At 59.7% G+C, this 26,906-nt stretch overlaps 8 protein-coding genes across 8 annotated transcripts; 3 read left to right on the top strand and 5 right to left on the bottom strand.

The window, feature by feature from the left end:
- Positions 1-42: 42 nt before the first annotated feature.
- On the bottom strand, positions 43-2,823 carry A1Q1_00213 (uncharacterized protein; the record flags this gene model as incomplete). Its single annotated transcript, XM_014326541.1, has 4 exons — positions 43-2,058; positions 2,111-2,181; positions 2,237-2,657; positions 2,767-2,823. 4 exons carry the CDS (start codon positions 2,821-2,823, stop codon positions 43-45), a joined length of 2,565 nt encoding a protein of 854 aa, XP_014182016.1.
- Positions 2,824-4,528: 1,705 nt separating this feature from the next.
- Positions 4,529-7,964, top strand: A1Q1_00212 (purine nucleotide binding protein; the record flags this gene model as incomplete). Its single annotated transcript, XM_014326540.1, has 11 exons — positions 4,529-4,618; positions 4,724-4,796; positions 4,858-4,955; positions 5,009-5,302; positions 5,344-5,507; positions 5,545-5,712; positions 5,784-6,047; positions 6,092-6,200; positions 6,244-6,612; positions 6,689-6,732; positions 6,770-7,964. 11 exons carry the CDS (start codon positions 4,529-4,531, stop codon positions 7,962-7,964), a joined length of 2,868 nt encoding a protein of 955 aa, XP_014182015.1.
- Positions 7,965-8,185: 221 nt separating this feature from the next.
- On the bottom strand, positions 8,186-9,660 carry A1Q1_00211 (uncharacterized protein; the record flags this gene model as incomplete). The annotated part of the gene is made up of 3 exons (XM_014326539.1): positions 8,186-9,263; positions 9,321-9,348; positions 9,390-9,660. The coding sequence occupies 3 exons, from the start codon at positions 9,658-9,660 to the stop codon at positions 8,186-8,188; spliced, it is 1,377 nt and encodes a 458-aa protein (XP_014182014.1).
- Positions 9,661-10,177: 517 nt separating this feature from the next.
- On the bottom strand, positions 10,178-11,331 carry A1Q1_00210 (F5/8 type C domain protein; the record flags this gene model as incomplete). The annotated part of the gene is made up of 2 exons (XM_014326538.1): positions 10,178-11,223; positions 11,277-11,331. The coding sequence occupies 2 exons, from the start codon at positions 11,329-11,331 to the stop codon at positions 10,178-10,180; spliced, it is 1,101 nt and encodes a 366-aa protein (XP_014182013.1).
- A 1,170-nt stretch (positions 11,332-12,501) lies between these two features.
- A1Q1_00209 (uncharacterized protein) lies at positions 12,502-13,913 on the top strand (the record flags this gene model as incomplete). Its single annotated transcript, XM_014326537.1, has 4 exons — positions 12,502-12,825; positions 12,866-12,899; positions 12,994-13,034; positions 13,128-13,913. The coding sequence occupies 4 exons, from the start codon at positions 12,502-12,504 to the stop codon at positions 13,911-13,913; spliced, it is 1,185 nt and encodes a 394-aa protein (XP_014182012.1).
- Positions 13,914-14,436: 523 nt separating this feature from the next.
- On the bottom strand, positions 14,437-16,684 carry A1Q1_00208 (protein scd2/ral3; the record flags this gene model as incomplete). The annotated part of the gene is made up of 4 exons (XM_014326536.1): positions 14,437-16,003; positions 16,045-16,161; positions 16,224-16,340; positions 16,413-16,684. 4 exons carry the CDS (start codon positions 16,682-16,684, stop codon positions 14,437-14,439), a joined length of 2,073 nt encoding a protein of 690 aa, XP_014182011.1.
- Positions 16,685-23,718: 7,034 nt separating this feature from the next.
- A1Q1_00207 (uncharacterized protein) lies at positions 23,719-26,003 on the top strand (the record flags this gene model as incomplete). Its single annotated transcript, XM_014326535.1, has 4 exons — positions 23,719-25,388; positions 25,446-25,590; positions 25,681-25,813; positions 25,861-26,003. 4 exons carry the CDS (start codon positions 23,719-23,721, stop codon positions 26,001-26,003), a joined length of 2,091 nt encoding a protein of 696 aa, XP_014182010.1.
- A 540-nt stretch (positions 26,004-26,543) lies between these two features.
- Positions 26,544-26,831, bottom strand: A1Q1_00206 (eukaryotic translation initiation factor 3, subunit 4 delta, 44kDa; the record flags this gene model as incomplete). The annotated part of the gene is made up of 1 exon (XM_014326534.1): positions 26,544-26,831. The coding sequence occupies one exon, from the start codon at positions 26,829-26,831 to the stop codon at positions 26,544-26,546; it is 288 nt and encodes a 95-aa protein (XP_014182009.1).
- Between the last annotated feature and the right edge of the window lie 75 nt (positions 26,832-26,906).

Here is a 26,906-nt window from a genome sequence, read left to right as displayed (position 1 = left end):
TCATAATGTTATGTTATCTATTGTAAGAGATCACAGCGACGTCTAATGGTTCCACTGCTGTTGCTGCTGCTGCGGCTGGTACAGGCTCGAGGGCACGCTAGGGGGCGGCGTGTACCAGCTCTGGCCGTGAGGCGGGGTCTGCGCCGCGGCGCTGTACTGCGCATGCAGGATTGAGAAGGGGTCGGACGGGTTGCTGGATCCGCTGCCACGGTGGGCGTGGCCCGACACCGAGTCCTGCCTCGGCGGCTCGGGGGTGCCGTAGCTGCCTTGGTGGGTCGGGGTGTTGTACGCGCTGCTGCTCGGGTGCTGGGGCGTGCCGTAGTTGCTACCTGCGGCATGCGTGGGAGTGCTGTACGCACTGCCCAACTGGCCGTAACTCGGCTGGCTGTAGCTGTTGGGCGTGCCCTGGTTCTGGGGGGTGCCAAACTGGGGAGGAGGAGGGGGCGGGCCCACACCAAAGGCGCCAGGCTGCGACTGCTGCTGGGGTGAACCGCCGTAAGCATGCTGCTGCGAAGGGGGCGTCTGAGGAGCCCCGCCGCCTCCTAGGCTGCCCAGGTAGTTGCGCCAGTCGCGGTTGCTCGTCATCGTAGAGGTACGGGCAGGAGAGCCGCCGGGCATCGTCGGGGGCGGGGCGCCTTGAGTGTGCGCAACATGGATGGTGCCGATCGTGCTGGGCTGAATAGTGCTTTTCCAGCCCTCGGGCGCAGCTGTCTGCGCCGGGTTAAAGTCCGTTCCCTGCTGCGCATAGTTAAGCGTGTGAGACAGAGGCTGCGGAGGATTGTAAGGCTCGGGGAGAGGACGCGGAGGCGGGGGAGGAGCCGGCGATACAGAGTTCTGACGGTGGGGTGCCGGGGAGACCGACGCGTGGCGCGAAGGGGGCTGAGGCGAGGGCGATCGCTCAGGCTGATGCGGCGGAGCGTACAATGGTTGCGGCGGCGTCGGGAGTGGAGGCATACCATGCTGACCGGGCTGCTGCTGCTGCTGCTGAACGAACGGCTCGTCGCTGGGATAGTATCCTCCGTTCGGGTTCTTGGGCGGCGCCGGAGGGAGGGGAGGCGGCTGGGAGGGCGAGTTTGCAGTACCCGGAGTCTGCATGTACCATGGCACATATCCAGCAGAATTAGGCGTGGGCACGCTGTGCTGTGACGCGGGTGTCGGCGGCACTGGAGAATGTCCAGCAGGTGAAGACACTCCTTGGGGAGGTTGAGCTGGGCTACCATACTGTGGGTACGGCGATGGCGACGGAGCGGGTTGCGACAGACGACGAGGCGGCGGTGGAACAGATGGTGTGCTGCCTGGCGTTCCAAGATGAGACTGCCCACTGTAGGGAGGGTTAAATTGAGGGGGCAGTGCAGGCGGCTGTGGAGCAGGCGCCGGCTGGGCCGGCTGCGATGGAACAGACGCGTAAGCGGGGTGCTGCTGCTGTGGAGGCGTATACGGTGCCTGCGCAGGCTGGAACTGAGGATAAGCAGCCGGTTGCTGATAGGCAGGTTGAGGTGTATGGGCCGGGGGAGGAGGCTGCTGCTGAACTGGCAGCGACGCATACGACGTGCTGGGCGGGAGGCTGTTCGAGTGAGCCGGAGGCGCTGGGACCGGAGCACCTCCTGAATCGACACGGTTGTGGCCGACACTTGCAGGCCGATGGGGGCTCGGAACTGGAGGTGTCAGGACGTTGCCTCCCGCTACAGTCGGAGGAGTGGCGATCATCGAGTGACGGTGATCCTGCCGCGTAGCGGGGTTCAGGGACATGCTCATCATGCCACCAGCCAGCGCATCAACGCCACCGTATGAAGTCGAGTGCGGCAAACGATGCTGGCCGCCTAAAGTCGAAGCAGCAGCTGCCTGACGCGCAGGTAAACCGAGCTCGGCGAAGCTCTGGGAGGACGGGATGCTCGGCCTTTGTGTCGGCTGTCGTTGAGGCTGAGGCTGAGGAGTCGGGCTGGGTTGCCGGGCCGGCTGTCCGTACGGGGGAATGTACAGGTTCATGCCCGACACACTCGTGGGCATGCGCGAGGATCTCACAGGGCCTGTCGCGACGGCAGGTCGAGGAACGTCGCGCTTCACAGGAGGTGCAGCCTGCAGTTAGCTTTAAGCGCACTCTTATGCTTACATTGGAGTAGAACGTCAGTTCCAGATAGACCTCTCCGCTGTACTTGTCCTTGTGAGTGATCTCATACCACTCTGAGCCTCAGTCAGCACGGTGCATTGAGGGCGATGGTCATGGCGGGGTGCTCACCGTCGATTTCTCCCTTTTGAAGCACGTCGTCGATCGAGACCAGTGCTTCGCCGATGATCTCAGGCTCCTTCGGATCATCGGCGTAGCAGGCGATCCGCATTGTCTTCTTAGCTTTCTTCTTCGGCGCACTGCCTGCAGGTACGCCCTTGCGGCTGATGTTCGCCAGCGACTGCGGCGTAACTACGCCCTGCTCGGGAGGAAGAGGCGGAAGTTCATCGCGCTTCGACTTGGAGGTGTTGTTCTTCTGGGTCGACTCTAGAATGTCGTCTAGGTCCTCTTTGATAGTGAATCGGAGCTCCTCGTCCCACTCTGGGTGCTGACCACCGCGCTTGATCGGCTTCGTCTTCTGCTTCTCTTGCGCTACAGTGATCGTGCAGAATGGGTCTTGCTTGCCGAACCGCGACTTGTTCGGGAGATTGCGCTAACGTCAGCGCGTTCGTTGGACACAGAGCGGTAGCCGATCGCCAAGCTGGCACTGGTGTAGTAGCACGTTTGGGATGACGTCCGCCCAGTCGGGAATGTGTACTCACCGCTTTGCCGACCACGACAATGAGCGTCCCAAGGTCTTTGGGCTCAGCCGCCGACATCTTGCCAGAAGCAGGGAAGGCGAACTGAGGTGTAGAGATGAAGAGGGGACAGAGCCTAGAATCGGCTAGGCAATCGAGCTCGCTTTAAGCTGTTGCTGTTGATCGGCGGGGTACAGCTCAGAATGAAAACAACAGCGGAGCGGAGCGGCGATTGTTCAGGTTTCGATGAGAATGGGTCTGCGTATCTGGCGGCTCCAAATGTCACAAACAACACTTGTTCTAGAGATGAGACGCCTTTGACTGGCTGACTGGTCGAGTCGAATGCAAGGGAGAAGTGAGGGAGAGTCCGAGGTGCAGAGGCCTAGCTAGCGCTCCTGGCGTCTAGGGAGGAAGAAGCAAGCCGAACGTGTGTCCGCCGAGGATATGCGGTCGGGTGTTGCAGTGAGGAAAAGAAAGAGCTGGTCGAAGAAGAAACTTGATGCGAAGCTTTGAGAAAAGGCAAGAGATGAAGAAGGGGTGAGAGAGGATGGGATTGGGTTGTGTCCTGGGATGGAGACGGAGGACTGCAGGAGAGCAAGGTGCGGTGATGTGTTGTATTCGTGTCAGGAAACAAGGATCAGGCGCAGGCGCTTCAGGCGCGTCAGGCGCCGGGCAACAGGCGAGCAGCACTCCAGTCCAGTCAGGGCGCAGGGTGCGCCTGCACGGATAGCAAGCCACCTCCCAAACATTAAATCATTAGACCGCTTCCTTATTATCGCCCTGGCTCCGACTATTATCGACCATTACAACACCCCCAAACGACGTCACAAACGAGGCACACATTCAGGTCGCCTCGCGTGTCCACGGCCTTCGGGCGCGGCGACAGCGAGCGACGACACTAGCTTTATCGCCCACGTTCACATCGATCGATCTAAACATCGCTAGAGCGCTCAACTGTCCGCGATATGAGGCCCGTATCGGCTGGGGCTCCTGAGCTCCTGAACACTAGGCTGACGTCGAGGAATCAGGGATTGCTGCCTCTGGGCCTTGGACATTAACGAACCTCTGCAGGTCGCCTCGAGCTCCTTCTAGTTGACGTTTGCTGTTCCACGGACAGGAACAATGTAGACGAAGTCTCCAACGTCCAACGGCTGTACTTCGCTTGCGCATCTCTTCAATGCTTGCAGGTTTGCGGCATATGAAGAGATATCCGGACCCCAAGTCCAGGGTAAGCCCCTCTGACTCTGGCGCTGGCGGACTTGTGACCTCCGTAGCATCTGTGCACGGGCAGTCGGGCAGTCAAGAAGAGCTACACGAACGTTAGTGAGCAATATAACTTGAATCTGCATACGTCAACTGCGCAGTGTCTGGCAGTTCTCGTCCTCGTTTTCGTGCTCGTTCTCGTTCTCGAAGTGCTAAGCTAGGTCGGCTCAGGAGCGATGAATGTGGCTTCATCGGCCACAAACAATCGGGCGCCGGGTAATCCGGTGCGAGACGGATTTTGCGGGCAGATGTTCGAAAGCGTACCTCGTCCATCCTGGTAGCGGAGCTTGCACTGCTGTACACACATACACGATACCTATGATCTCTATGATGCTTTTATGATGCACAGAACGGCTGTTGATACCCCAGACCACTGAGACGACAGTACGACAGACCGGGCAACGCACCAAATAGTCAGTCGCGTCCGTGGCCCAATCTGATTCCGAGGTGGAGGCTGTACGCGTCAACCGTCATATCGAAATGACGAACCTGAAGCCATCCTCACGACCACTACACCGACCCCATGCCGCCGTCAGCTTCGCCGAGGCGCAAGAGCCAGGACTCGAAGGCGTCCCAGTCCAAGGCGTCTGGAAGTGGTGACATTAGAGGCTTCGTGAGTTCGCTGGACAGGGTTCGACGCGATTGTTGTACTATGACGCGCTTTGAAGTTTTGGCCACCGGTTCCAAGTGCGAGAAGATGAATTGCTGACGATACCAGTTCGGCGGAGCGTCTGCGAAGAAAGCTACACCGACTAAGAAGACGGGGACGACTGACACTCCTATTCTTATTGGTAAGACGGCGTTTCCTTGCGCGACTGACCACGAGACTCGAGCGACGATGAGGATGTCAAGGTGAAGCCGCAGAGGTAGGTCAAGTCCAAGGTTTCACATCTGACGAGTTCAGGCCCAAAGCAACGACGAGCAAGCACTTCCCAGCTGCTTCTTCATCGGTAAGCACATTAAGCACACCAGGATACCGGCTGCATAGAGCTAATGTGTGTAGAAGCGTCCCATCGCGATCGACTCTAGCCCTGAACCCGAGGTCAAGAAGACCAGGTCTTCCCCGCGCAAGACCGCAGCTAAGCGGAAGTCACCAGAAGACAAAGAGGACGAGCGCCCTGCTAAGAGGGTTGTGAAAGAGGAGAAACCGTCAAAGAAGATCGTGGGTTTCAGCTGTAGGGAAGACGCTTACGATCAGCTTCTCAGTAGTGACGAGGAGGACGAGGAGCCGAAACCCAAGGCGGTACCAAAGACGAAGACGCCAGCCAAATCTGCGCCCCAGAAGAAGCCGCAAATCGTAAGTTAGAGCGAATTGCATTGCAGGCCACTGACTTTCAGCTTCTGGAGTCCGACAGTGAAGAGGAAGAAGCTCCTAAGCCGAAGGCGAAGAGCAAGGCGAAGCCTGCTTCCAGGTCCAAGTCACCGGAGAAGAAGCCTGACGCCAAGGGAAAAGCCAAGGCTAAAACGGATGACGAGGACGAGAAGCCGAAGCCCAAGTCCAAGTACGTGCCTTCATACTTCAAACCTCTGACCGCGCAGCTTCCGCCAGTACATGCAGAATAAGGCTGCGGGCCCTCGCAACCCGGGTTCCAAGGACATCCCTGAAGGCAAGCCGGACTGCCTGGCTGGTCTGACTCTGGTCTTCACCGGCGAGCTCGAGTCTCTTGGTCGCGACGATGCCATCGAGATTGCGAAGCGATACGGAGCGTGAGTGCGGGGTTCTGGGTGTGAGGCTGACAGACCAGCAAGGTCACCGGGGCGCCATCGAAGAAGACCAGTTACGTAGTCATAGGAGACAACGCTGGCCCGTCTAAGCTGAAGAAGATCAAGGAGATCGGCACGCCGACTTTGGACGAGGACGGATTCCTCGACCTCATTCGAAACCGCGATGAGGAGCCTGACGAGGCTACACTGAAGAAGAGGGAGAAGGAGGAGAAGAAGATCAGGGAGGCTGCTGCGGAGATGGAGAAGCAAGAGAGGGAAGAGGAGAGATTGCGCAAGCGGAAGGAAGCCGCGCTCGGTAAAACTGGCGTCGCTACAAAGTACGTTGCACCATTTGACTTCCGCTAACCGTCCAGGAAAACAGTCCCAGCCTCTGCCCAGCTCTGGACCACGAAGTACGCACCCAAGAACGTCAAGGAGATTTGCGGAAACAAGGGACAGGTCGAGAAGCTGGGCGAATGGCTGGCCAATTGGTAAGTTGTCTTCCCTGCATAAAGCTGATCTGTCAGGCAAAAGAACTACAAGTCAGGCTTCAGGAAGCCAGGCAAGGATGGCTCTGGGTTATACCGAGCAGTTCTTATCTCTGGCCCTCCAGGTATCGGCAAGACGACTTCTGCGCACATCAAAGCCCTCGAATCGGGCTACTCACCTCTCGAACTCAACGCAAGTGACACGCGCAGCAAGAAGCTCATTGAGAATGCGACCAACATTGACAACACGTCGCTCGACGGCTACTTCGCTGGGAAGGGAGTCATGTCCACGACGGTCACGGGCATCGATGACCTCAGCTCTCGCACTTGTCTTATCATGGACGAGGTCGACGGCATGTCGGCTGGTGACCGTGGCGGTGTCGGAGCCTTGAACGCTCTCATCAAGAAGACCAAGGTAAGCTAGGTATGTACAGCTAGCCTGACCTCAGATTCCTATCATTCTCATCTGCAATGACCGCAACCTTCCGAAGATGAAGCCGCTCTGGGGCACGACGGCCAACATGGCTTTCCGAAGGTAAGGAAAACAATGTCAACCGTGACTGACTCTATAGGCCTGGACCCCTCGAGATCCGTGCTCGCATCCTCTCCATTCTGCACAAGGAGAAGCTGAAGATCCCTACGAACGTCGTGGATGAGCTCATCAAGGGCACTGGCTCCGATATCCGACAGGTCCTCAACATGCTGTCCACGTACAAGCTCGGCAAATCGGAGATGAACTTCGATGAGGGCAAGGAGCTGCTCAAGCTGAATGAAAAGAACACGATCATGACCCCGTTCACCATCATCGACAAGCTGACGGGCCCGTACTCCTTCTCGAGGACAAGCAAGGACACGCTGAGCGACCGCATGGAGATGTACTTCCACGACTTCTCCTTCGTGCCCTTGTTCATGCAGGAGCACTACCTGAAGACCAACCCCGCGGTCCTAAACAACCTCGACGGACCAGAGAAGGACATGAAGAACCTCGAGCTCATTTCAAAGGCCGCAGACTGGATCTCGGACGGCGACCTCGTCGACAAGATGATCCACGGCGGCGAGCAGCACTGGTCACTCCTTCCCCTCCACGCCGTCACATCAACCGTTGCGCCTGCGTACAACATTTACGGCACAAATCGTGCGACTCCGGGCGGCGGCTGGGGTGGACCTTCCTTCCCTCAGTGGCTCGGCCAGAACTCGAAGCAGGGCAAGCTGCAGCGCGAGCTGACAGACATTCAGATCCGTATGCGTCTGCGCGTGTCTGGTGGCCGCGACGAGATCCGACAGCAATACATGCCCCTACTCGCCAACAAGCTCGTGACTCCGCTCATCGACGACGGTGCGGACGCGATCCAACCGACGATCGACATGATGGACGAGTACTACCTGGGCAAGGACGACTGGGACGCCTTCGTCGAGCTCGGCGTTGGCGAGATGCAGGAAGACAAGATCCTGAAGAAGATCCCGTCGGCCGTCAAGTCGAGCTTCACGCGCGAGTACAACAAGCGCGACCACCCCATTGCCTTCCACCGCGCGGACGCTTTCGCCGCCAAGGCAGCGGCGAAGAAGATCAAGGACGAGCCCGCGCCGGACAACGAGGAGGTGTTCGAGGAGGACGAGGTCCCGCCCGAGGAGCCGGACGAGAAGAAGGAGGAGGCGGAAGAGAACGACTACACCAAGGACAAGCTCATCAAGGCCGTCAAGCCCAAGGGCGCCAAGGGCAAGGCCGCTGCTGGCAAGGCTACGACCAGCAAGGCGAAGAAGAAGTAAACCTGGCTCAACACACACTGTTACCCATAGAGCCAGCCTATAAAGACAGCAGTGTGCTACGCATACGACCAACATACCCACCTCTCGGTACCACATGTAATATAAGGTTCTGTTTCTGCATTGTGTGAATAATTGACTGTTAATACATTGAAGTTATAGGCGGGTGCGGTGCACAGTGTCAAGTTTCCATGGCCAGCATGAGGCTATGTCTAGTTACAGGGTTAGGCAGAGTACGACTTGCCCGCGATCCAGGCAAAGTCGGCCGCCTGCTCGATATCGTCGTACTTGGCGACCTGGGTCCAGTTTCCGTTCTGCTCAGCATAAATCGCAATGCCCTTCTCAATACCAGCGAGGGCGAGGAAGTCACCATGGGGCGAGAACTTCATGCCGCGGATATTGTTGAGGTGCGTGTCGACAAACCTCTTCCCAGCGACCGCCCTACGGTCCGCTGAGAGCGTGAGGATCGTGACCGCGTCGCCAGTGACGTTCGGGTTGGACTTGGCGGCAAGGCGGTTCGAGACGAAGAGCTGCGACGCATTGCGCGGGTTCTGCATGATCTCGCCCGCCGCCATGCCCGTAGCATTGAGGCCGGGGGGGATCACGGATTCCTCGAACAGGGGCTTGGAAGGCGAGTCGAGCTCGAACGCGGCCACCTTGTTCGACAGCTCGCCGACGACGTACAGGATCGCACTGCGCGGCTTGGTCGCGTTCGTGCCCGGCGTGACGAGGGTGGGGCTGGCGCGGGGCGCGAGCGCGGCAGACTTGACGGCGGACCCAGCGGCAGAGGGGGTGGAGATGGGCGAAGCAGAGGCGGAGGAGTCGTTGGAAGGCAGGCTGGGCGCGGCGGGCGTCTCGTCTGGCTGGATCACGACCATGTGGCGCGGTCCGAATCCCTTCGGCGTCTGGATACTTCCCTCGAGCGTCAGCGAGCCGTTAGCCCAGCGCGAGATCCAGATACGGTCGCTGCCCAGGTCGGCCGTGTAGATCTTGCCGCCGTGCACGAGCGAGGAGTGCGCGCGGCTCTGGTCCTGCGGCGCAGTGCCGTTAGGGTACGTCGCGTTGAAGCGCAGAGTGACCGCCTTCCCGAACGACCGGCCCTCCGCCGTTCCAGCCGCGAGAGCGCCAGCGAGCGCAGAGCCATTGCCACCCGCGGGCGAGGCAGGCGCGGCAGCTGCGGCAGAGCCGTTGCCAGACGTAGCGGTCGAGTTGCTGATGGGAAGGGTGGTGTTAGCACCCGTCTCGCGCAGCAGGGGGATGTAGCTGATGGTGCCGTTGGAGTAGCTCGAAGAGATCAGGCCGCTGCAGTCCGGGGTTGTCGTCACTGGCATTAGCTCAAGAAACGCTGAATTAGCTCACAGTGCACCGGGTCGCCGCCGACGGAGACCTGCTCCAGAATTCTGAGGGTGTTGTTCGTGAACGAAAGACGGGTCACGACGTTGGCCGCGCTCTCCGCCGCCGCGAACAGGCCGCACTCGGTCTCAAACCAAGTCGGGTTCGCGGGGTGTGCGACCGCTCCGTCGAACTTGAGGCCCGTAGCATTAGCAGCCGAGGGGAGCGTCGCAGGGAGGGTCGAGTTGCCCGCCGGGGGCAGAGTCGAGTTGGCCACAGAGGTAGTCGCCGCCGGGTCGAACGTGAACACGCTGATGTTGGAGAAGTAGCCCCCAACCAGGAGGGTGTATTGCGTGATGTTGCGCATTGTTTTGGGCGAGTGAAAGGAAGGAAGGGGGAGGGATGATCTGACCTTTCTTGCACCCATCCCACTCTTTAAACTGTTGTGCTCAACGCGACGCGCGATTCACGGCGCTGCGGCGGATCGGGACCGAGCGCTCGGCGGGCACGCGGGGGCGCGGCGCCGCAGGGATTGCATGGAATCTACGGTGACGGTGTGAACGCCGAGCAACTGCAAGGGGTCTGGTGCTGTGCAGAACTGTGCAGAACAGGGAGAAAGGGGCGCTAATCACCTGCCTTGTGTGACATCGCCTTTGATTTTCAGGGATCACCCCACATGTCAATGTCGTCTGGCCAATGTTGGTCTCCGCGCGTCGCCCGCAGATCGATCCCTGCCAGCTGTTCTTCCCCCAGATTCCTTGCAATTGTCCCGTCTCGCACTTTGCTATTCAGTCAGATCAGCAGAACTGGCAACAAGCTCACAACACTTGAACTTGAGCAAAACCGAGTTGCAAAGCTAATCATATAATACATGTTCACGTGGTCTACGGGTCAACTGCCATCGCTTCGTCCTCCTTAGGCGCCTCGGTCGATGTCTCCGCCGTCGTCTCAACAGCCGTAGGGGCGGGCTCTTCCGCTCCCGCCGCAGTGGCCGGCTCCGCAGCCGTTTCAGGAGCGGCGACCTCTGCCTCAGCGGACGCAGACGGAGCAGCAGAGGGCTCGGCCGGGGCGGCAGCCTCTGCAGACGCCTCAGTAGCGACCTCAGCAGCAGGCTCGCTCGAAACAGGAGCGTCCGCCTGCTTCTCCTCCTCGGGGGCCACCGCGGCAGGCTGAACATCAGGCTCGGTAGTTACGGGGACAGACGACACCTCGGCGGCAGGCGGGGTTGGCTCGGCTGGCGTCTCCGTTGACTGAGCAGCAGAGGGCTCGGCAGACGGCTCAGTGGCCGGGGCGGCGGGCACGGACTCTGCGAGAGCTGTCTCAACAACCACAGGTGCGGAAGATACTGCTTCGGTGGCAGCGAGTTCAGAAGCAGCTGGCTTTTCCTCCTCGATAAGGGTCTCGGTCATGACAGCGTCGACAATCGCGGGCTCCACCGCCGCCACTAGTTCCGTCTGTGCCGCCTCCGCAGGCGTACCCTCGGCAGGGCTCGGCTCCTTCTTCTCCCCCTGCACATCGTCCGCCGTCGGCTCACTCGGGACGTCGGCGACCGCAGCGGGCTCCGAGGGTGCGACGGACGGCTCGGGAGCAGGCGAGGGTTCAGCGGCGGTCAACGGTTCAGCGGGCGTCTCCGTCGCAGTGGGGATCTCAGTTGCAGGCTCGGCCGGAGTCTCGGTCACTGGTGTCTCTCCACCTGCTGGCGTATCCAGTGCGGGCGTCTCCGGAGTCTCTCCAACAGCCGGCGTTCCCGTCACAGCCGGCGTTTCAGCGGGTGTCGGCTCATCATCTTCCATCGGCCGGGGGGTATCGGTCACTCCTCGTGCGGGCGTGGCAGATGCTGTCGGCGGCTCGGAGTCGTCGAAATCATCTTCGGGGAACGGGGTCGAGGCGGACTCATCAAGACGAATCCACTTGCACACCTGACGGTCAGCTACCCTGTCAATCTGCCGGGGGCCGCAGCAACCAGGTGTGGCTACCACCTACCTTGTATGTGCTTCCCTCCGGCAGCCCAGCAGGTGTTGTCCATCCTTTGCGCCATCGCTTCACTGGCGCGAGCAGCTGGCGCTGGTACGCCTCGGAAGCGGTGTTGGTGGTGAAACGGCCCTGAATACGTCGTACGGCTGATTGAGTGGATGCACAATAAAGACGTTACGCAGAAGAAGGTTCGGAAAGAAAGGCAAGCGTCAGCAGATGGTCTCTCGAGCTTGACCGTCGAGTCCGCGACACTTCGCGCCAGCGGTGATGGTGAAGAACCCTCCTACGCAAGGCGAGCATCTCGCCTCGAAAGCCTGCGCACAGGGATACCCCATGCGTTGATACGGATCTTCAATGGCTATGAACTTACCGTGAGACATGACCGTGGATGGATGGTGGATGTAGAGAAATCAACAAAGCATGAGACGCGTCCCTCGTGGTTGCTCTCATCAGGTCCCGCTGTCATGACCGGTCGGCGTTCTAACCTGGACCGTTTTCCAGATCGCTATCATCCTCTTCGCTCTCCCTCGGTTCTTCATAACCAGGTGGTTTATGGCAAGCAAGCCTCCCTTTGCCCATTGAACCTCATGGCAGTACACGATAATGTGGCCGCAGCTCATGATCAACAATGCAACGCAATGTAATCCGTGGCAGCCCTCCCCTCTGATCTTCCACTCCCTCCCAGTCAAATGCAAGTGGCAGTACTTTAAGTGGCACGCGTTACTACACCTGAGGCGTTCTCATTATGCATTGGTTTCCTCCCCGTCCATCAGCGAAAAGCACAACACAATGCAATGCATAATGCATAGCGGTAGTCTGTGATATGCACCTGTCGAATCACGTGTCATTCCGCCTAAACCCGTTTTTGGCCAGGCGCTATGTGCAGTGTGTGGAGGAACCCGGCAGATTGATCCCGTCTACACCCCCTGCCCTCTCTCCCCTCACCTCCCTCCTCATACAATCACGATTCTCTTGTCGTCGACAGCATCTACATTCACCGATTGCACCATCCACCATCCCTCCGTCCTTCCTTCTTCCAGTACAACAAAACGGTCTGAACTCGACTCATCTCGTGCATCGAATCGACACCACTCCTCAAGCGATCTCCATCGATTTCTGTCCGGCCACGCCCTTCTCACTACACTCAACCAGTGTCGCGCTCGTCCAGTCCCTCTAAGCACACAACTCGTGTCTTCCTCGCGCCACCGCCGCCCACAGCCTTCCTCCCACCGCTATGGCGCCCTCCCCTGTCCGTGACAAGGACTCCGCCGCCGCGGAGCCCATGATCGACCCCGAGCTCGCCGACCTTCCTCCCCCGCCGCACCACAGCAGCAATGGATCTAACGGATCAACCCGCCTTCCGGGAGAGCCCACAAGCATCACCGAGAGCATCGCTTCGGCACCCAACCCTCACACCACCGACTTCTCCCCGTTACCGTTCACGCAGGACGAGTCGCAGATCCCGGTGGTCGATGACGAGCCTGGTTCACCGACGGCGCGTCTGCTTCGTGCCTTGGCGCCTCCTAACGCCGCTCAGCCGGATCCCAAGTGGCCTCCGGTAAGCAAACTGATGACGATCGTTGAGCTGACATGACCAGCCTCCCCCCAATGCGAGTGTGAACCTCTTCATCGGTATGTTGACGCCCAAGTCCTAGCAGAGTGGCAGCGACACTGTGCCACTCGGCCACATTGAAATTCGCCACCGCATCATTTACTGATTTTGCAGGCCGTGCCCTTCTTTCCAATGGCAATGACAACTGGCCTCTTGTAAGTACCTCTCCCATGACTTGCATCAACGCATGAAGGCTCTTTAGTGGTGGATGCGCCCCCTGTCTGCGTCAACAGAGGCTGACATGACAGAAACCCAACGACATTGTCAACTGGATTCGCAAGCACTACCCCGAGGAGTGGGACGGAGACGAGGGACGTTGCTCCGCGCATCGTGTCCGCACGTACCTTGCGCGTAAGGGAGCCGACATGTACTATGAGAAGCTCAACCAGGGCTGCATCGCTGGCTGGCGCATCCGTCAGAACCACCTCTGGCGGTTCGAGAACGGTGGCTTCCAGGGCCGCGGCATGAAGCAGGAGGAGGCGATGGCGCAGCAGGCGAAGGAGAACGAGGCAATGGCTACGGCCGTGCACAAGGCTGCCGCTGCTGCGGCCCTCGCTCAGGGCCACCCGGGCATCAAGGTGTCGATGTCGAGCAGCGGACTGAACGAGTCTGCGAACAAGCGCCGCAAGCCGAACGGACAGGCCCGGCGGAAGAACGAGAAGAAGAAGCCGGAGGAGTTCGACTACTCGACATACCAGGCGACGCCGACGTACGAGGCCGACTCGGCGGCGCTGCAGAGCCTGGAGCAGGTGGGCGAGTCATCGACCCAGCCGGCCCAGCAGCAGCAGCAGACGACGGAGGAGCAGAACCTCGACGCGAGCCAGCTGCAGCAGGCCATGGCTGCCGCGAACGCGGTCGCAGGCGTCGGCAGCGTGGGCCAGATGGACGAGCTCGAGATGGGCATGCAGCTCCCGATCGAGATGCAGATGCACTCGGAGAGCCACGACGACAGAGAATACTACGACGGCAACTATGCCCAGGGCTACGGCGAGTATAATCAGCAGCAGTACGGAGACGGATACCAGCAGCAGTAGTGGGCTGCAGTACAGCAGCAGTAGACATGTTTTCCCTCCCCCTTACCTACCTCGACCATGTAAATAGCAGTACTATGCCATTATATGATGTGTGTCGTGTCGAGATGCTTTGCGCACTTGGTGTCAGATGGGATGTGGTTCGAGCGGCAGTGAGCCTAGAGATGCTGATCGTACCGCTGATTCAGATCTCCCGACTGCGGATCAGATGACATAGGGAGTCAACGTATATCGGCATGCTCAACACACTGCTTGTGGACATTATTTCAAATTCATTCGTCTCTGGGCATCTATAACACCTGCTATCTGTCTCATCTGCTACTATGTCTGTCTGTCGGGCTACCTGCGTTCATACGTGCTCAACGTGCCACCCTGCGTACCGCGTGATATCTAAGGAAAGAGAAATAAAAAAAGGAGAGAGAGGAGAAAGCTGAACAAAACCCAAAAGTGCGTGAGGAAGAGACTGTGGTTGTGGTGGGAAATGAGGGAGAGCATGGGGTGGGGTCTATGCCGTCTGCCGCAGAGCTCACGGCTCCGCGTACAGGATCAGCCTCTGGTCCTCCGTATTCATCCAGTCGGCGAGGTCGCGGTCGTTGTTGATACGCCGATTCTGCCCTCCGGCGCCATTGGGGCCGACAGGGCCCCCGCCAACCTTGTACTGCAGCGTGCTGATGTCGGGTCCTAACCGCTGGTGCACCTTGTCCATGAGCTCGAGGTAGGTGACGTTGCGCTGGACGCGGAGCGCGATGAGGTCGTCGGTCGTGCCGTCGTAGATCTTGATCTTGACAAAGGGCACGGGACCAGAGGAGGTGCTGCCCGTGCTGTTCTGCGCGGCGGGGTGCTGCCTGCCGCCGGCGCCGCTGCCGCCTTGCGAGTGGTTCGACTGGTGCATCGCACCCGGGAAGGGGCTCGCCATCGCCGACGGAGACTGCGTGATCGGGCCGCCGTGCACCCCGCTCGACTGGTTGCGCGTGTGGCCCAGGTGTACGACTGGGGCATCGTTGCTGGGTGCCCGGACGTGACCGAGACCGCTCGACTGCTGCGACCCCGTCCGTGCCCGCGCATAGTTGTTGGACGCCGAGCTCTCGAAGCCCATGTCGCCGAGACGCTCCTCGAGCTCGTCGATGGCGGCCTGGCGAGGCGTCTCCTCGCAATAGTCGCCGTACTTGACAGCGAAGAACGTCCGGATCAACTCGTGCCGCAGAATGTAGCCAGCCCCCTTGTTACGGAGGTCGAGGAGTGCTCGGACGTAGGCGTCGAGCTCGTCGCGGCGGTATTCCGTCAGCTCGTCGTCGATCTGCTCGTCGACAGGGCCGGGCATGAAGGGGAGGATGCGGGGCGGAGGGTTGTCCTGGTCGTCGCCGGGCTGTGGGCGACCAGCCTCCGACGGGAAGGTGTCAAGGAGAGTGATTTGGAAGTCGTAGAAATCCTCGTATGTGCGGTACAGGCTTAGCGTGTAGGCAGGGTGAGTACGCTCATCGGGAACGAACGAGGCATGCAGCCGGAACCAGTAATTTCCAGATTCGTTGTGGAATGATGGAACACCGAGCTGGACAAGCTCGCCGGGAGGAAGCATCTGGTCCTGCTCCGGCTTGTACCCTCGTTGCGCGGAGCCCTGTCCCACAGAGTTTGCCTGGGAAGCATTCCTCTGGTGTTCTCGGGAGCCGGAGCTTCGAGGCGCACTAGCCACAGCAGCAGCTGCCGGCGTGGGCGAGCTCGTGCGGGCGTTCGACTTCTGAGATCCAGCCGAGTTCGGGGGCGGCGCATAGGGCGAGTTGGGAACGTGGTGGTTCGCAGGCAGGTCCAGTCGTCCCAGAGGGATGGCGGCAGCCTTGTACTCGGCCGTAGCCTTCTTCCACTCCTCAACCTGAGGAATGGTGGACGGGAACTGGTCGAGCGCACGGCCAGTGAGAGGGTCGCGAATCTCCACGAATGTCACGGGGATGAGGCCGGGTCCTCCCAGGCGGCCGATAGGCTTCGCAACGAACCACTCGTGGTTGCTCTGAGCAATGACCACGATGGGTTCTCCAGCCTTGGCCTCGAGCTCGTCCGGGCGCTCAGCGTGGAAGTCATACTGCACAATGGCATAAAGACTTGCCGTCAGTAAAGGGTCGCTGAAATCGATATGACTCACGGTTGAGTGGGCTTCTTGCCAGGCGTCGTAGGCGCCGAGTTCGGGGCACCGATAGGAGTTGTTGGTGATGACCGGTCGCCATGCCGAGCCTGCCCACCCTGGGACATGGAGCGCGAACTGGATAGTGTCAGCCTATCATCTGAGATCCGGCCAAACCGGCCGACGGGCGAAGCACTCACTGGTCGCCGCTGGGGGTCGCCTGATGACCTCCGCCCTGTGGCCTTCCGCCCTTGCTAAACTCCTCAAAGTCCTCCTTGGGAACCAGGCCGCGCGATCCAGTGAGAGGGTCTGGTTCACTAGTGTCTCCTCACAGAAGCGATGACTCACTTAAAGCCTCGTACCATCCCTCACGCTCTCCGGTCACGTACCAGAAGTGCCCTTTGTTATAGGACAGCTCCTGAGGGTTTGTACTGCGATGTGACTTGAGAGCCTTGATGACCTTTTGGGGCGGGGCTACCTTCTCCGTAGGGCGAGATAAAGGGTTCGCAAAGCTAGCGACGGGGGCGCCTCCTCCGGCAGAGCCTGGAGGGGACATGGCACCGTGGGCGATGTGGGGCGGGGGAGGGACGTTGGGAGCGCCTTGGCCGCCGTGAGGGTGAGAGTGTCCGTTGTTGTTGAGGGAGCGCCTCAGTGACTTCATGTCTGATGTGAGGGGGCGTCTGACGTAGACGATGGGTTGTTCGATGGTTGCGAGGGAGAGATAGGGAGAGAACAACGACGGCACGCGACTTGCCGATATGAATAATCCAAGTGATATGGGTCGCGAGGGACGTGCGCGCAAGGCGCGAAGGTGGCTAACGAACGGGTCTTCTGGTCTTGAAGGGTCGGTTTGGAGTTGGAATGCGACGGTGTTGTGCGGAGAGCGAGTGGACCAAGCGAGACTCGGTCTACTGAATCCCCTTTGTCACACAACCTCGGCTGGTGTGCTGGCGACCAGTTCACGCTATCGCGAGGATGGGGCGCGGTGTCCTATTGTCTTGAAGAAGACTTGTGAGAGAAACAATGCGTGAATGCTCTCAGACAGCCGGCCGATGTGTCTATGGATGACCGACTTTGGGCGAGATCCGGTACGGCGAACGGGTGGATGAGGTAGTTGAATGGGTAATGATGTTCAGACCTCGAGCACAGGGAAAAAGAGTCCGCTGGGACAATGTCTAATTGTCGGAGGGGGAGAGGCGTTTTGAGCGCGATGGGGAATACACTGGGGTACTAGAAATGCTTTTCCCGGTTAGAGAGGAAATCTCGATGCGATCGATTTTTTCAGTCGAAGCGCCGGTAGAGTCGGGTGGAGGCTGTGCAGCTGTGCGATGGCCGTGGTCGTGATCGTGAATCGTGTCAGAAACGGTGGATGGGTGAGGGTGAGTGGAGGAGGAGGATGGATGGATGAGAAGATGGTGAGCTGGCGGCGGTGGCAGAGGCGCAGCAGGCAGCAGGCAGTAGGCGGTGGTCGAGGAAAGGGAGGAGGGCAGGGTAAGGAAAGGATGAATGAGGGCCTGGAGGGCCTGGAGGGCCTGGAGGGACGAGACGAGCGAGCGTAGCGTTGCTGGGTGGAATAGTGAGCGGGGGGCCAAGGGATTAGGCATTGGTTAGGAATAGCCCTGGGTCTAATGGCAGCGCAGCGGCGGCAGCGCGGCAGGCGACCCCGGGCACGACCAAGGGCGCAAGGACGAGATGGGCCAGCTGATCTCGAGCCAGCTAGCCAGGATGCCGCTGCACAAGGCCAGTGCACGCTGGCTGCACGGCAGCTGCCAGGGACGCCGTGGGTCAAAGGGCGGCTCAAGGGTCCAGGGCCGCGACGGCCCCTCGCCTGCTGCTCAGAGTGGAGGTATGGAATCCTTCTAGCCTATGAGCTTCCATACACCGGGCCCAGCATGGCCAGCATGGCCTGCGTGGGGTGGCAGGCAGGACCGCATAGGGGCGGCCAGGAATGCACCTGAATTCCGTCCAGCACTGGTCCACATGAATCCAGTCCAGACGCGTCCTTGTCCTGACTCTGTACAGCTTCAGCAGGCTGAGCACGCGCTAACGCGACCTGATCAGCGTACAGCGTGCTCGCCGCCGCTGTGCACGCTGTGCCGGAATGGGCGGCGCGGCACAGCGGTACCGGCGCAAGCGGCGGCGGGTCCGACTGTTGATCCTGCAATCCATTCATAGCTAAGCCGGTTTGGCTACATGGCGTTGGTGTCTTGGATCGTAACGGTCTGAGCGCATATCGTAGCCGGCTGAACTACATGCTTGCGCTGCTGTTGCCAAACGCTGCTTCTTACCTCTTGCGGCTTTTCATGTCACTGGATCTTTGAGACGCCAGCACAACTGCGAGACTGCGCTCCCTCGGATCCCAACTGCGACTCGGTGCGCTCGCCGAAAGGAGCTTGGCGAAGTCTTCGGTGAGGATATCTGCACTGAAGAGAAAGAAGGTCGACACGAGAACATGAGCGCAGCCAGGGTTGCAGGGCGAGCAGGGCGGCAAGGCACCCATCTCCCCTTCCTTCTTCCTGTGGTCCTGCGACAACCCCCAGCCTCCTTTCCTTCTTTTGCTGCTCTGGCACTGTCTTCGCCGAGGAGGCTGACGGTCATGCACTGCGCATTGGACGGGTTGGTGGGCTGACGGCGAGCGGGCAGTGCCTTGGTGTGTACGGCTACATTACCGGTCTGCCGGTAGGAGTGTAGGAGGCAGGCGCCTGTGCGATATACGATCATACGATGGACAGAGCTCGTCACGGATCACGCATCGCGGAGGGCGCAGGGCGGCGGGGCGCTGAGGGGCTCAACAAAGTGCACTGACACGCAGCAGCGGAACGGACGTGCAGATCAGCGATCTCTCCTCTTCATGGGTCTGGAGCTCCCTTTGCCCGGCTTTGCCCACGGCCCATGGAATGAACACAAGATAGGAGCAGCGAAAGCGGGGGTTACGAATCCTTGTTTGTTTGCGTCGGAGACCGTACCGTCCGTTCGGATAGATTACGGAGCTGCTTACGTGCAGCTGACAGCTGCTTCGGTGTCCTTCGGTATCGCTTAATCGATATAGCCCTGCTTTCTGCCCCGTCCCGTTCCTTTACCAGGTTTCATCCTGCCCAGACATCAGGACGCGAGCAAGCGAGGGCGTAGGGATCTGTTTCCAATGTCCAGCATCCGCCTCTCATCAGGTCGTCCTGTGTACTGCGAGTGTCGAGCATGCACAGACGGCTATTGGCTATTGGTGGAGATGAAAGCGACAGGATCCAGAAAGACGCGGCGTCGGCCAACTTGTTTCGGACGTGCACCTCCGTCGCAAACCAGCGCATAGCCTCCGGCACATGCGGAACAGGAGGAAAGCATGTTGCCGGGGTCGCGGGTGTGCGCAGTGCGGGTCGGATTCCCATGCAACGAGGTTCTCAGCAGAAGTCTGGAGTCTGGGTGTACGTACTTCTGTCCAAGGGACGAATGTACGTACGGCGTCCGCTGGTGCATGGCTTGCGCGCTCCCAGCTGCCGTTGTGCAGCGTCAGGTGAGCTGCATGTCGCGCTAAGCAGAGCTACCAACCTTCGCCGTCGGTACGTCGGAGGATGCGCGCATGCAGTGCGCCTCAGATCACGCCCAGATGTACCCCACGATATCTCCGAGCGCAACGCAGCGACTAGTTGGCATGTCTCACCCGGGCCTCACATACCCCGCACCTCCGCAACGTGCCAGGGGACGCCTAGCTTGTCTCGACCTGATGCGGGCTGCGAAAGCTTAAAGCCTGCGGATCTTCAACGACTTGCAGCTGTCTTACGTCTCTTACGGCGCTTACGTTCGGTCCACTCGTCTTCCGGACAACCCCACTGTACCCCAGTCGCAGTAGACGTGCAGAAGCAGTGTGGCAAAGTTGACTGCATGCTTGTCAGGCCCTGACCCGGCGTCCCGGCTTCACACACTGAACGACGACCACGCACGCTGACAGCGTGACACAGTACGCACTCGTGCTGCTCTGATCGAGCGACGCTCATGGATCTTCGTCTTACTTTCCTTCTCCGCTGGGTTGTGGCCAGGAATACTTTAATCTCCGTCAATGCACTACGTGCGCCCATTGTGAAGCAGTGGGACCGGCAGCAGGTACGATCGGTGAAGCATAGATGGCCGCAATGCTTGTACTGCCTCTTGCAACTGTAGTTGGGCGATCAGAGTTCTGGGCATTCTTCAGTTTCACGCAGCCAATCACTCGACCAACGCATTACGTACGCTTATGCTTACTGCCACCTTGCTGGCACATTTGGGGCTCAAAGCTGAGTGTGAAGTCAAAGCACACAGCTCATGCGAGGGATGCGGGACAGAGTACGGTAGTGTAACGGAGCATGCGTTGAACACGTGCATCCGTTGCCGCTTCAGAAGTTCGGAACAACTGTGGCGGTACAACGGGAGACCATGACGAGAAGCAAGTACGAGATGATGTGCATCTTGCCCGCGAGCGGAGGCAGATCAGGCGGATCCCACACCATGACCGGCCATTCGAACGGCAAATGGGCACGACTGCGGATCCGATAACAGCCCGAGTCTCGATTTCGACCCGCTCGAGACTTTCATCTCGGCGAACAGCTCCACCATCAACGACTGGTGGTCAGGTGCTCATGTCTCTTGTGCCACTTATCCAGTGTCACGTTCAGTTTGCAGTGGGGCCGCGCGGCATTCGCATGACGCATCGCCGATCAGCCGGGCCATTGAGACCGATCGGCGGGCATTCAAGTGACAGACCTTGCAGAAAGATAAACAAACCACCATGCAGTCGTCTGTCGGCTCCGATTATGTGGCAAGTGGGCTCATGAGGAGCTCACTCGGCGAAGCGAGGAATGTCGGCTTTGTGGAAGAAGACACTCTCCACACGCCGATACTCCGATACGAGCTGGGGAATGCGAAGCTGTTACAGATGTTGACACCGATCAAGACTGGGACTGATCGGATCGGTGTGTGGAGTCAACATCAGGTTGAACAGTCTCAGCCATGCAGCCACGAAGCCACCGTTGTCGCCGCCGGGTCGCTGGAGTGGAGCCACAGAGCCACTGACGCGGTGGGGCGGGTGACTTGCCCACCTGCAGCCGCCAGGAATGACTTCTGGGCAGCCAGGAACGGCATTGATAACTTTGAGACTGGCAACATGTTTCCGACTGCAGCCCAGACACGAGCGTCTGTCTCATGTCTCTTGGGGACACCGAGGCACAGACTCGATCTAACCTTCGACTGCCTGCGTCAAGCATGTCGACGCCCTCTCACACGCGGTTTCACGAGGACACGTACATGCGGCCTGCTACGCCCACCCCGCAACTCTGGAGGAACCATGAGGCATACTGGACGCCACACTCGTGCACTTGGCAGGGAACATGGCCGTGAAGCCGACTCTGGCCGGCGGCAGCTCCACACGCCTGCCCGCCGGCACGCCAAGTGTGACTCCGGCGAAGCATAGAATGCGCAGGTGACAGCCCAATGTCGTAAAAATCGCAGGATGTCTCTGTGTCGGAACCACTCAAAATGATCAGGTGACCCAGTGCCGCAGCGCGTAGCAGGTGGGGATGAAGACAGCCGAGCACAGGGACCAGACTTGTTTGTGTGCGAGTCTGGCCACTTGTCTGACGTACTGCAAGCTTCGGTTGCGTTATTATTGTCTCGAAGACCTGGCAAGGCACTTCTTGTTGAAGAGCAAGGTTCGGCACATGGTGCATTCAGTCGGGCATTCATGCGCGATCATGCAGCTCACGAGTGCACTCATCTTTTCAGAGCTTGACGCGGATTAGCACGCCCGGTGCGCGGAGTACGCCCGGCTAACGATCCAACGAAAGTAAATGGGATCGCTAGGCTTCGTTATGCAATGCGACGCGTCCGTGAATGGCCAGATTAGGGTCCCGGCGGTATTTCGAATGATTGTTAAAGGGTGGCAACGCTGGTGGCAAATATAAGATTCTGGCCTCTGCGAACCTGGCGTGTCCCTGGGGTTGCGGCATCCTGGCGTAGCTCTTGCGCGCGCCCTTGTGGCCACTGGGACCCTGGCGTGCTGCCCCTCTTTTCGTAATCCTGGACAGACGCGCCGCGACACGCTGGTACGCTAGTGCGCTGGCTGCATGCTGGCCTGCGGCACCAGCACAGCACCTACCGCCGCGGGATCAAAACCGGTGCTGGTCCGTGCGGTCTGGACCTGTTCGGCCCTGCTGCCCTTCATGCCCTACCTCTGTACCTCTGTCCTCGATCCTCGACACGGTGTTGTCGTTGACCTCGTTTTAGAGTTACCCCTTTGGGTGATTCTCGTCACGGACTGATGTTCTGACCCGTTCGGTTCTTGCATGCATGCTTAATCGTCCTTCGCTAGCGTACACAAAAGGTCCTGGGCTCACCGTGCTCCCTGGCGCACCCTCGGGCGCTGTACCCGGTCAGGTCGCCTGACGCACGACCACCGCCGCCGCCACCATCGCGCGCCGCGCCGACGCGCCAGGCCTCCACGGGACAGCCTGGCCCTCCACCCTCGAGCACCCTCGGCCTCTGCTGTCTCGATGCCGTCAAAATGCACCCAATAATGCATCCTTCAGGATACGTATTTCGGATGAAGGCGTAGACCGTCGTGGTTCCGTAGCAGCCGTTCGCCGCCTGGCGTGTGGGAGGCTGTGTTGGCCGCGCTCGTGGACGCCAGGTGCTCAAGCATTTTAGCTTGTTTCGAGAGATTCGTACTAACCCAACTTGCAACTGGATTCATTCACGCCGTCCTGGGTCAATTGGCCACCGGTCCATCCACCCGTTCTCGCCTCTCGAGCCTCTCGTACTCCCCCGTACCTCGTCCTATCCCCACCCCCCCACCGTCGCCTCGTCCCTTTCGTGCATTCACTACGCCTGATCGCTTGATCATCGCTCCGCGGATCCTGCGCGTCGGCAGACCGTTACGCAAATCACAGAAAAGGTCATCACTGGAACGCGCGTGGACGCCTGGACGCCCGACCTGGCCTACCTTAGTTTCCTAGGTCCTCCGTAACTCTACCCGTCCCTTTCTTGATTGCCTTCTTCACTTTGCCTACACTTTGCCTACTGGTTCTTCCCCGCACTCGACCCCGACCCCACCCCAAGCAGCGACAGCACCGGCGTACCGGCACGAGCATAAGCACGCCAAACCGACTTAGCTTTGTACGCAAACGCTTAGCATCACTTTCATCCTCACCAACCACCACTACGATCGCCCCGGCACCTGGCAGCCTAGCATACCCCTTGGCCCCCTCTCGTGCCCCGGTTCCTCGTGCGCACGCACCCTTCTTCCTCGATCTGGCCGCCTGACCTGACGACCGAGCGAGCGATTGGAACGGTGCCCTTGCGACGTCTAAGGACAGCTAGGACATTGTCTCATTTCAACGACGCCAACCACCCGACCCAACACACCGCTTTATCCACCGCGTCGTATTGTCTTCCCTGTTCAACATCACTTCTTGTTTGATCTCAACGACTGCTTCAACCCCTCCCACCCCTTCGCCCCTCCTTTCACTCTTGCTATTAACCACCTGATATTTTATCCCGAGCACCAGCAACGACCTCCACTCGGCGCACCGGCGACGCTCGTCACCACCATCTTTGCCCCGGCAGCACCGCCCCCTATCTAATCTGTCCCCCACCCGCAACTCGCCCCCCTTCAGCAACACAGCCCAGATCAGCAGGGCTTCGGTCGCACGACGACCGCAGGAGTGTGCCAGCATGTACTCTCCTCTCGACCAGCTCGTGAAGGGCGCGGGCGTAGGCGTCGGCGGCGGTGCACCCTCCACAATCTCCTCCTCCCCGTCGTCTGCTGCGCCCGACTCAACAGATGCCGACAAGCCCATTCCCGCTCTCGACTTCAACCTCTTCCGATCACCTTCCATCTATTCCGTCGACAGCGGCCTCGAGACGATATCCCTTGCCTCATCAGAGTGCCATTCACCGTACACGGGCCCGATCGACCTCGCGAGCGACTCTGAATCGGACGAGCGGTGCTACACCGATGGCGAGAGCAGCGAGGACGACTACATGGCCGTCGATGAGCGGCCGACATCACCTTCTACTCCCCGTGCGAAGCGCACTGCTTCTGGGGACACACTTAGGGGGAGCCCGGGAAGTCCGACGCACACCCGTTCCACGACGCCGACGCGCCAGGGCCTCAGCCACAATATGCCCTACGCCCACGCCGGCGCCATTCGCTCAGCCCTGACCGACTCGTCTTTTGCTCTGAAGGGTGTTCCATCTGTGCGGAACGGACGGTCACATTCGGCCTCGAGCGATGAGGTTCAGCCGTCCGCAGCCGCAGCTATGGCGGCTGTTGTTGCCACCAACCGGTCCGCCTCCGTCCCGGTGCGTCCGCAGGAGGCCATTCAACCACACCTTGTTGGGCAGCCCTCTCACATCGCTGATGACGCTGCGAGCGTGCATGGCGAGCAGGGCTCAGATTGGGGTGACGATGAGAATGGTTTCGAGTGGCTTGACGCCAACACCCCTGAGTCCACCAACGGTGACGCCAAGCGCTACAGCTCCTCCTCGAATGTTAATGGCCGAACATCGCGTCTGCGGGTGGCCATCAACCAGCCCACAGGATCAGGATCACTGAGCCCTGTGCCCAGTGAAGGCTCCAAGGAAAGCGATGAGTCACCGACAACCCCTGTCGCAACTGCGCCTGGATCATCGCTCCTTAGGGCACCGCAACTCACGCCAAACAACTCCTCACAGGCGTCTCTCAACAGCAGCTCGACGAAGAAGAAGCGTCCGATCGTGATCCCAAGGCGTGCGGCTCCTCCGCCCCCGCCAGGTGCTCCGGAGAACCTTGACATCCCTCTGACGCGCTCCCGCTCGCCTAGGAGTCCTCGCGGCATCCCAACCAGCCCAGGGCCGCCTGTACAGTCTCGGCCTCGTGCCTCCACCCCTGAGGAGGTCCCTCCCGTCGTCGTTACCAGCGCTTCACCTTCGCCTCACCGCGGAGGAGACAGCTCATCTATCGGCATTGGTCGCCCCAATGGTCGCCAGACCAACCTCGTCTCGGTCTACGAGCTCGGTGATGCTTCCAGCTCGTCTGACACTCTGCGTGGCGGACGGTACGCCAAGGTTCCGCTCCCCGCCGAGGCGCCGCTTCGCGGGAAGAAGATGGGATCGCCAGTGTCAATGTCCGACATGGCTTCTGAGCACCGGCGTCGGGAGCCTCGACGCCACGCGTCCTCGGCCATGCTGTCTTCTCGCTCATCCAAGCGGGGATCGTCGGAGGAAGAGCTGGATCTTGTTTCCCAGGCTAAGCGGCATCGTGACAAGGGTGACCTGCCCAAGGCGGCTTGGCTATTCATGAAGGCTGCCGAGCAGGGCAGCGCGACGGGTCTGATACATTATGCCATCGCACTTCGTCACGGGTGAGTATTCGTATTGATCATTTTCGATTAGTTGCGTCCGAAGCTTACATACATCAGTCTCGGAGTCGCTCGGGATGAGCGTAAAGCTTTCGCCGAGCTTGTTCACGCCTGCGACGTTGGCCTGAAGGAGTCTCCAGTGGACCTCCGCGCTGCCAAAACTAGCAATGTCATCATTACGCCCGCTCAGCGCCGACAGCTTCTGGTAAGTAAGAACAAGGTTTCTCGGTCCACAGTAACAGGCACCGGCTCGAGCTTTGACGGACGTCCCGCGAGCACATGGCTAACTCTCCAGCCTGATCTGTCGCTTGGCCTGACTGAGGTTGCGAACTGCTACCTTGAGGGCAGTGGCGTGAAGAAGGACAAGAACTCTGGCCTCGAGTATCTCAGGCTGGCTGGCACCACTGGCGACCTGGGCGCCCAAGAGCGTAAGTTTCCCGCTCTTCCTTCGAGTCCTCTGGTAATTGACGTTCAGAACTGGGAGAGATCCTGTCGCGCGGAATCGGAGGAGTGAAGAAGGACGTGAAGGAGGCCGCGAAATGGTACCGAGCCGCTATCCAAGGAGGGAGCAATGTTCCCGGTTTAGCGTGGGTTTGGAAAGAAAAGTACTCTTGTTAATAAGTAGGGAACAACGAAGCAGACTTCGAGCGAGAGCTCTCCTTGTGTGTGAACTATAACCTATAGTTAACCCGAGGCTTTTCATTCTTCGATTTTGGACATACTTGGATCCCCCATCTATCACTGTTAGGAACCCCAGGTCGCGCTGCCCAGCGTTGGATCTGCAGAACGCCCCCATCCATCTCACCCAGAATCACGCGACCAACCCAACGCACGACCACACTGCATCGAGGATTGATTCCGAACTGGGTCGATTGAGTCGACAGACATCACATGAACAATGGACTGTTTTTGATTGTCCCCATAGCTAGAGGGAGAGCGGGAGAGAGGAGTGAGATAGGGAACGCGAGGAGGCCTCGTTCCATGTTGTAAACAAGCGCCCCATAGGTCTTGGCCGCAATGTCATTTGGTTGTCTAGACGCGATTCCATGAGCATGAGCAACAGTTAGTTTCACAGGTGGTATGAAGCTATATCTGCATGCGGTATAACACAAATATCTGGCGGTATCGTAACGTGTAGAGTGTACAAAATACAGCCTTTTAAGGACGGGGCTCGCGGGGCTGGCTCCACGAGACGTTGAGGATGAGCGAGTCGTAACCGTAGCCGTTCATCTTCTGGAGCGCGAGCTCGGCATCGGCCTTGTTCTCAAACGAGACAAAGCCGAAGCCCTTGCTCTCCCTCGTCTCGCGATCCCTGACGACATTGGCGCGCGCCAGGCGGCCACGCGACGCAAACGGCTCGAACAGATTCCGGAGGTCGCTGTCGTCGGCGTCGAGCGAGAGCGACGTGACACGCAGCGTGGGGAAGTCGTCGCGGGGCCGGAACATGCTCTCTCCCGGGCCGCCACCGCGCTGGCCGGGGGGCACGTAGCGTCCGCCAGCGGCGGCGCCGGCGCCCCGGGG

This window comes from Trichosporon asahii (assembly GCF_000293215.1).
Source record: "Trichosporon asahii var. asahii CBS 2479 unplaced genomic scaffold scaffold00018, whole genome shotgun sequence".
NCBI lineage: Eukaryota > Fungi > Basidiomycota > Tremellomycetes > Trichosporonales > Trichosporonaceae > Trichosporon > Trichosporon asahii.
The sequence above is the reverse complement of the archived record's forward strand: the minus strand, read 5'-3'. Positions and strand labels throughout refer to the sequence as shown.